The sequence below is a fragment of the Dicentrarchus labrax genome, unplaced genomic scaffold, assembly GCF_905237075.1.
Source record: "Dicentrarchus labrax unplaced genomic scaffold, dlabrax2021, whole genome shotgun sequence".
Classification (NCBI taxonomy): domain Eukaryota; kingdom Metazoa; phylum Chordata; class Actinopteri; family Moronidae; genus Dicentrarchus; species Dicentrarchus labrax.
Window position 1 is genome coordinate 4,675,374 of NW_026136715.1, and position 9,631 is coordinate 4,685,004.

The 9,631-nt window shown below is 38.1% G+C and overlaps 1 protein-coding gene across 1 annotated transcript; it reads left to right on the plus strand.

Annotated features, from left to right (window-relative positions):
* The first annotated feature begins 2,756 nt into the window (after window positions 1–2,756).
* r3hdml (R3H domain containing-like) lies at window positions 2,757–8,038 on the plus strand. Its single transcript, XM_051425751.1, has 6 exons — window positions 2,757–2,828; window positions 4,249–4,587; window positions 5,529–5,647; window positions 5,752–5,854; window positions 6,795–6,910; window positions 7,622–8,038. The coding sequence occupies exons 1-6, from the start codon at window positions 2,823–2,825 to the stop codon at window positions 7,752–7,754; spliced, it is 816 nt and encodes a 271-aa protein (XP_051281711.1). The 5' UTR covers window positions 2,757–2,822; the 3' UTR covers window positions 7,755–8,038.
* Window positions 8,039–9,631: the final 1,593 nt, after the last annotated feature.

Sequence of the window (9,631 nt, forward strand, 5' to 3'; positions counted from 1 at the left end):
GCCCACCTGTCTTTTCCTGTCACGCCACCAGCAGGTCAGACTTTTCACGTACATCAACTAGATCGATGAGCACAAAATGTTGTTCAGACATTCACGGTTTCCAGATCTTAACAATCCCCTGACCTTTACTCTCATGCCACTGTGAGGTTCATATTCGTGGATTTGTCTTATATTTTATACCTACCCAACAAATGCTATTCCCATCATTCTCAGCTGAAATGAGCTCTGAGTTGAAAGTTTATGCCAAAGTGCAATTTTCTCTTTTTAAATGTCTCACATTTCCACTTCCTCTCTATGTCAGTGGGAAGCAGTTTAATCACTGAGTAAATTCACTTTCTGGCTGCAACATTTGACCTTTTCCTTTCCATCAGGTTTTCATTTTATCCAGCAGGAATTTTCAAAAACATTTAATCCACAAGGGAAGCGCTCCTCAGTCACACTCGCTCCAGCATCTGTCACTCTGTCTGCTCACCTTCACCAGTTTGATGGATCTGATTTATATTGCTGCTTAACATTTCTCCCGTCTTTGACATGCCATGATAGAAATATTAACTATGTGACAGAACTGACAAGCATGTGGCCATTGATACATTTCAATGTCTGATCCTACAAGTACAAGGGTTCCCTTTCCAGCCAGCACCAAAGATATGCCTCTAAAGATACAAAATAAAAGAATAAAAGAATACATGCAACTCTTAATAATAAAAAATGGCCCAGATATAGAAACAGAGACAGAGTAAAGAAGCACTTTCTGTTGATAGTCAGCTGTGGAGAGTGAGGTTGTCCTTCAGGGTGAGTGGAAAAGCAAACCGGTCAAGCTCAAAGACCAACAACAAGAAGTGACCCCGTGAACCTGAAGTGTTGTTGACCTTTATGTGCCAGAGGCCCTTCTCAGCCTCTTTGACGGAGCCATCTGTGCATTTTAGACACAAAGTCACAAAGTCTGACAGCACTCTGCTGAGCCTGTGTGGAAGTTTGCTGCGAGCCTTTGAAGGGTCGACTTCAGAGAGCTTACCTGAGTGATCAGGTGACACACAAAAAAAACCCTTCAGAGTGATGCTGTGTTTATTCAGGTTGATTCCACCATGTTTCCTTCTTCAGTCCGTCCAGGATTGTGCAGGCTTTTTTTTTTGGAGATTGTTGCGGTTTGAAATGGCTGATTTCATGGCAGCTTTTGTAAAATATTGCGATGCATGTTGTGATGTTTTCATGAAATTGTTGAAAAAAGTGGAAAATTACAAAAATAGTTGCTTTTTTTTCATTCAAATTAATTTGAAATTGTAAATAATAATTAAAATTAATATTAGTTACATTACATTTTATGCAGGTTCTTTGAACAATCATGATATTTTGTTTACTATTCTTACACAATATGTCCAGTTTCTGCTGACAACAATTGTCTCTCTATTAAATTAAATGTATATTTTTTCTTCTTGAACCAACTTCATGATCTGGTCTGTCTGACAGCAATGAGACAAGATGACAGTGGAGACTGTGAATCAGTCATATCACATTATATGTTAATGACGCTCATAATTGTCACGTGAGGAAAAATGCTGAATCTTTTCTATTTGAGGTTTCAAGCAGAACATTGCAACCATGTTAAACCAACATGGATCGAGTTCCTCGTCCATAAACTGGTGAACTGGGACTCACTGGAAAAGTTAAAGAGTTCATTTCATTCAGTACGCACGCAGCTTTTAATAAACTGAGATTTCTCACAGTCCATGACATTTCTAATTATCTCACACACTCTGCAGAAGTTTGGGTGGGCGTTAGCTGGATAGGAACATATAGTCCAGTGCATATAAGCTTAATTTCATAATGGCACCAGATTTCATTTGATCTTGTGTCCCAGCTTTCATTTCATGTCCCTGTGTTTCTCCCTGTGTCTGAGCTCTGGTCTCAGTGATCTCTTTGACCCCAGTAACTGCAGAGCCAGGTGGTTGCAGTGTACCTTGGCAGTGTCCTCAGTCTCTTGTTATAGTATATTAAACATGACAGAGGATATGTGGTCCTTCCTGGAACCAGTAACAGCTGGAGATGAACGCTGACTCTGCAGCCCACTTTTCTCCCTTTTTTTTTGTTTGATATGGATTCAGTCCTTCCCCAAGGCGTGCTTATTTAAACATTTTATTGTGTCTTATTGAAACAACGCAGGGACGTCAGGGGGCAACCAAAACATGTGCTCTTGTAAGGCAGCCTCAATCTCTCAAATAAAAGGTTCAAATATTGTGTTTTAATTTGAGATAAAGACAATGCTTTATTTTTAATTGCCATATTTAGCATCATTAGCAGTACACATGTTTAAAAATGGTCTATAACACATTATAATGTAGTTATAACCAGCAAATAAAGGTCTTGGTAAGTGTTTATTATGTATTTGTTTAACTGAATAATTTGTAAAATACATTTTAATTCATTAATATTAAAAATACTGCATATTAATAAACAATTAAAATATTAATAAAGTGCTTAAAAATGATAAATGGGACGACATTAAAGTAAAGTGTGAAATCAGACATGAGGTTCAACCTATGAACAATGACTGTGGCAAGTGAAATATTTCATGATTGCGATGTCCTGAAAGGCAATTTCCTGTGGTTGTGATTTTCTCTTCAGTAGAGACAGACTGTAAGTTTAGGAAGGAGGAAGAAGAAGTGGAAGAAGAAACGTATACAGGAGGGTTTTGTGCGTCAGAAATCCTCTCGGCTAAGTTCAAATTCTCTGCCACACATGACAAACGGACTTGTTTGCAAAGGCTCGTGCTGAAGTGAGGGTCTCCTCTGCGTCTCTCTGCTGCTCTGTGAAAGGATCCACTGATGAAGGTTTGAGACTCAACTTTTACCACATTTTATGTGACAGATGTTTTCTCTGTGTAGACGCCGGGTTGCTGAAAGATTTGACAGATTATTACTGATTGATTCATTACGCCTGTTGAAGGTTCTTTAGGAGACTGCATGTTAAGTTCTCCTCAGGAGTTTTGCTGCCTCAGTGAACTTCAGTGAATCTCACCTTGGACATTTTCTTTATGCTAAATTGTTTGAAAGCAGTGGACAATTACTAAAGTATGAAGACTTATGCAAAAACTCTATTTCAGTATTAATAACACAACTACCAGTTTGCATCTTTTATCTCAAACTAATTAATATAACTCCTTTTTGACCCCCTACCACATATCACACACTCTCTCAGTTATAAGTATGATCATTTTTCACATAAAAAAAAAGATGAATGTTTCTGGTGAATCGGATGAGGAGCTAAAGTGGGCATAATGTTGCATTTTGGGGTTGGAGGCAGAGATACATGTGTTTGTGCCATAAAAGAGTTAGATTAATTACATTATGTGCCATCTTTAAATCAAGTTAACTAGCTGTAAAAAATACAACCATGCATGAATCTTTTCAGTTTAATAAAGTGTAAAATATAATTGATGACTTAAGGATAGATTTTACTTTAAATTTATTCCTTAATGTGACCTAATTAATATTCATAATAACAGCTTCCCTCGGTTCTGTGAAACGCTTTAGCTCTTTCAGCTCATTGTTTTGGTTTTATGGAACTCAGTTTTACTGTTTTTGGTTCACTCTCATCGGCGTCATCTCCAGCCACCGCAGCAGCAGGCGGCTGTTTTCAGGGAAAAGGCACAACAAAAACCCCAAATACACAACCATTCCAGCACCAGGCGTCAGACAGACACAGTTAGCGAGTAGCTGGTGAACATAGTGGAGAGTTTAAGAAAAGGAAACTGAGCTAAAAGGAGAGTGAATATTGGATTTACATTTGATTTCTTATTTGCAAAGTTGTGCAACTTGTTTAGATGTATGATGTATAACAATGACCTTCTGTTACCTCATAGGCAGTAGTGGTGACAGTTAGATTTTATGGTCTAAACAGGGAACCTGATAGCGTGGTGAGTCTTTTTCCCGCCAGTGGCGAGGACAGTGAGCCTGACAGTAGGGTGAATAATCCTACACTCAGGTCTGAGAGGACCTAAGATTTGACGTACAAACTAATTATCAACTCAAACTCAGACACTCAAAAATGACTTTAATTATGTTCTCCCATCTGCTGCAATGTGACTTGACTGCTGTGTAGGTTAAATTAATTCATGTTGGATGAGTCACATCAAGTTAATGAACCTGTTATAATATTCTCCAGAAATCAGCACAGACTGTGTGTCAAACTCTTCACCGGTTTGAGGTTCTTATGATGTCTGATCCCAACATAAACTTGTCTCCTCCTCAGAGTTGTGCAGGGATGTGGTGCAGCTGCAGCCTCCTCCTCCACAGGGCTCAGATGGGTGCAGCCTGTGCTCAGCTCCTGTTGGCTGCCACCCTGTGGATGATGCCTCACATGGGAGCCGCTGCTGCCGCTGCTGTGCTGTCGAGCTCCACAGAGCTGCTCAATATGACCAGAGCTGGAGCGGAAACACAGTCTGACTTCAGGATGCTCACTGGAGCTGTCAGTGCTCCTCGCAGCAGGCGTAAACGAGCCATTTCATCCAGAGAGATCAACGCCCTGCTGGATTACCACAACCGAGTCCGCTCTCAGGTCTCCCCCCCCGCAGCTAATATGGAGTTCATGGTGAGGAAACTCTGGGTAGTGAATCAGACCAGGGACACATTGAAGTTTTTGGTTGGTTTATCTTTAAATAATAACTTTCTAGTGTCCTGGACACACCCCGCCCTCTTTAACAGCAACACATCTAACAATGTTATATTTCAGCTTTATAATTCATGATTTTAATTTAAGTCTCTAATTTAATGAGAGCTGCTTATAATTTACCTAACAACTTGTCTCAGAAGTCAGAATATTACACATTACTCTACGTATGTTTGGTGTCTCAGAGATCCCAGCTATAAAACCTGCTTGAATATGTTGGATTTTAATATCCTTTATATCTGTAATTGGTGTTAACAGTATTTTTTACACAGCACAACTCCTCCCAAATCCCAAATAAGACTATTTGGATTTTTGTTTTTGGATTTGTTTCAGTTTGTTCATAAGAGTCTTGGTTGTTTAACTGACCCTAAACATTAATAATATCACTATGTAGGATACTGTACATTTTTTTGTTTCTGAAAGAGAATATATATGTTTTTACGTATAGCTCATATAACATATAACATATTAAATATATTCTTATTTAGTGTAATTTTAATGCTTTATGGTAATTTACAGTTTTGACCTTCATCAAATGTACAAGGTTTGTGAAAACAGGAAGGGTTACCACTTAGATAATGTTCTACATAGTGAGTTTTAAATGTTAAAATACAAAAAGACAAAAACAAAATCTTTTGAAGATTATTTTCACCCATGAATTTAACCCCAAACAATGAGGAAATACAGCCAGACTCAAGTTGATCCCTCAATTGTTTATAATATATTCTGCATCCAAACAATCTGAAGGAGAACAAGTGACACAAAACAACATTTTCTTGCTTATTTTGTAAATTTCTTACTGAACAGAGTGAAATGAACAACCCCTGCCCCTCTCTTTTTCTCTCTCTTTCATGGCTCTACAGCTCTGGGATGAGAGACTCTCGAAGTCAGCTGACTCTTGGGCGTCACGATGCATTTGGGATCACGGTCCGACACAAGCCATGAAATACATGGGCCAAAACCTGTCAGTCACTTCAGGAAGGTAGTGCAGAGCTCAATACAGAGAATCATCTCTCTTATGAACGCATTATGGTTTTAACAACAACACATATGGATGAGTGATTGGATACTTGTTGGATGTGACAGGTACCAGTCCATCACTGATCTGGTCAGGTCCTGGTACGATGAGAGACATCACTTCTCCTTCCCGAACAGATGCAGCGGGTCTGTGTGCTCTCACTACACACAGGTAGGTAGACTGAAGGAGTTCAGATGGATTTGTTCATTTTGTGCATTCAAAGACTCCACGTTCCCAATGAATTAAGTCTAAACTCACAGTTTTGCTGCTGTAACTATGATACAATATAATGATAACAAGGGCTAAATAAACCCTCTCTCCATTTATATACTGTAAATATGGACAGATGAGTTCATAAGTGCGTTTCTGCACTGAACTGAACACTGAAGACCATCAGTGTTTGTTGACTCCCTAAAAAAATCCCCTAATGTCGTTCTTATTTAGGGAGTGTATGAAAATTAGTAGAGTGGGGGAGGGGTCAGAAAAGGTGGCGGTTATGTATTATTTAAATTCTTGCTGAAGGGAGGATGGTTTGTGAGGGCTCAACCTCATCCCAGATTTGGTCACACCTCAGATCTGCAAAAAAAATTGGGTTACTTATGAGTGGATTAAAATAAATGTAGGCCAGGGGCGTAAAGTAGGGGGCCAGTTCCCGACTTCCTACCCCCATAATTACAGCGCCCATTCTCGGATCACACCCATTTTATAACTCGGCCTTTGTTTTGATTTCAACTACACACCTGTAAAGTTTTGTGACTGCATCTTGCACAGTTGAAAAAATCTGTCCACAGACATGTAAACACCTGGCTAAGTACCCAACATGCTTCTGTGGTACACACAGACTCACAAGTGGGAAAACAACAACATCCCCACACTGTTGTGACGGATAATAACCGTGGGGAAGAATGTGTGTTTTATAGATGAATTTAAGATTCAGACCCCTAACCCCACCAAAATAATTTTTATTTAGTCTAAATTATTAAATTTGCTGTATTTTGAGAACATAAGACACAATTAAGTAACTGTTTCAATGTGCTTTTTGTAAGTGGACATATGAATGGTGTCAATTAATGGATATGAACATCATAGTGTGCTTTGTGTTTCCTCCCAGATGGTGTGGGCGAGCACCAACAAAGTGGGATGTGCTGTCAGGAAGTGCTCTAATATGATTGTGTTCGGGAGCACCTGGAGGGAGGCAACACTGCTGGTGTGCAACTACTCTATAAAGTAAGAAGGGGGCAACTGCTCAATTTTCCATTAATCCAATCTTTGACCTTAGTGTCTACAAGTGCAGGTATTTGTTTCTCTGATCGAACATTTCGAACTGCATAACACAGGACTACTCACAAAAAGTAGGGTTTTTTGTCTTTACTGATCATCGACTATTTAAGAAGAGAAAACATGGTAACATTGTGGTTTTAAAACACAGCAGAGACATTATCATCAGAAAAGTAAAATGTATATAAATCTGTAAATTCTATATTTTTCTTGTAGACAAATCCAATGAAAAGACGAAAAACAACAATGAATTGAGTTAAAAACAAGTATAGGTATATATATTATTGATATATTTATTATTTTAAAAACATGTCACTGAGCCACACTTCTGCACAGAAGATGTTAATTAAATTAATGAAAATGAAAATAGTCCCCAATAAATGCACTATTTACTCCTGTTTGGGTTACATTTGCTAAAAAACTACAGTGCCCAGCTGTTTTAGGAAATAATTGAGCCTTTTTAAAGAATAAAAGAGTGTTTTAGTGACCCGTAGAAGTGCCACAGTCAGTGTAGGAAAGTATTGAGAGATGGACTAACACATTGTTGGTTTTGGTCTATTCATGGAAAATCCTTTGAGAGGTATTGGTCCAAATACATAAAAAAAAATAATAAATGCAGACAATGCTTTATTGCTGACATAATGTTTATTTGTGTTTCAGAGGAAACTGGGTGGGAGAGGCTCCCTATAAGAGCGGGAAGCCTTGTTCTGTCTGTCCGTCCAGCTACGGCGGCTCCTGCTGGAGAAACCAGTGCTCACCAAACACAAAACCCAAAAGACGTACAAGATATTAACTCAGTTTTTAATTGTGTTTTAATGGAAGTGAAAGAAAGACATAATTCATGTAAAGTTTTAACCAACGGGGCTGCAAAATAAGACAGTTATGGCAAAACATAAAGTGACGCAGCTGTTCAGTTACCACTATGTTCAAGTAAATCTTTATTAATGAATGTTTCACACACAAGTGAGTTGATGTAGTGGTATGAATGTTTATATCTTTATTGCTGTCAGTCATCCACAGGCCACAAAAAGCTAGTTACAAGAACAGAAGTCTTTTATCGGGTGAAATAGTTGCCTGTTTTCCTTAAGAGTTTTTGCACTGTTATTGATGAATTTGTTCGTTTTGAATGACCTTTGAGAAGCATTCACCAAAAATTAAGCACTTTTTGTTCTACACATTATACTTGCTGTAACTTTGGATGTGTTATTGATTCTCTTTCTAATCAGGCTTTGTTCAGTGTGAAAAACCCTCAAGGTATTCCCACAGTAAACTGAAATGTGTTTGATTCATGATTGCAGGTTTGACTGATAATTAAGTTATAAATAACTGATGACGCTGTATATCCCTATAAATAATCTGCTGTTCACTGCTTGTGTTTATTCACTGCTGCTGCAGGAAATTTTCTGTCCTGCATTTCACCTCATTACATCTCTCGGTTCGCCCCTCAGGGACTCTCTCTGTCATAAAACAGGGGACTAATGCAGCTTTTATGGTCTAAAATACGAGGGAATAAGCTGTGCCTTCTAGCAAATTCATGAAAAAACACACACACACACACACACACACACACACACACACACGGCCAGTAACAGCAAACGTGTAAAAAGTATTTGATATGGAAACCTCTTCAAAAACTGTTTCTGTTTGAGTATAAAATGATCCCAGTCAGCATCCAGTTTGACTTCTGTAGGTAAGGAATTCCACATTTTGATCCCCCGGACAGAACAGGCTGTTTGTCCCAATACCTTATAACTCCTGTTGGTCGGTCCACAACGTCGCTGAGCACCTGGGCAGCCTGGTTCATGTAGGCATGTATAGATCAATTTAAGATGAGTAAATGTAATAAAATGATTAAAACTAATTACATTTCCTAAGAATAGCAGTAATGTGGTCTTATCGACTTTCTGTTGTTGCTCAATTGTATCTCATCATAAGGTTATTCACTGCTAGATGACACTACACCCATTAATCTTCAGATTTAACTCATTAGCTTCTTTAAAGTATTGGAAGAAAAGCAAAGTTTTATTAACACTAAGTTTTTTAAAACTATGCCGCTGTGGCCTGTAAAGGATGTGACGGCTGTGTGGAGATACATATATAACTGTATCATCTGCATACATTTGGAAACCTGCTCCGAGACATGATGATATTTTATATATAAACTAAACAGAAATGGACCAAGAACAGAACTCTGTGGAACTCCTGTTTCAGTTTTTAAGAGATATTTCTCATTATTAATAATAACACACATTTGGAAAGATTTAAACGACAATAATATTTTATCAGAGAAAATAATGAATGGTAACATTTATTTGGCAGCTTTAGATCCAGAAATGAAGAGTTGCTGGAATTTTTTATCTGTGAGAGAAAAGTTTTGCTCATTCTTAATATTTGCACAGTTCTGGTTATTAAAGATTTTACATCTGTTGGTTTTAACACCAATAAAATAAATATAAATATAGAAACAGAGGCAACTTGTTAGCCAGGCTCTATCTGAAGGTAACAAAAGTAAGCAGCTCCTAACCTCAGTAATTAACATGCTATATCTAAGCTAGGGTAACTGATTGCTGGCTGTAGCTACATATTTAATGTACAGATATGGGAGTGGTATCAATCCTCTCATCTTGAATACATACAGAAAGCAAAAAGGTGCATTTCCCATAATTTTAA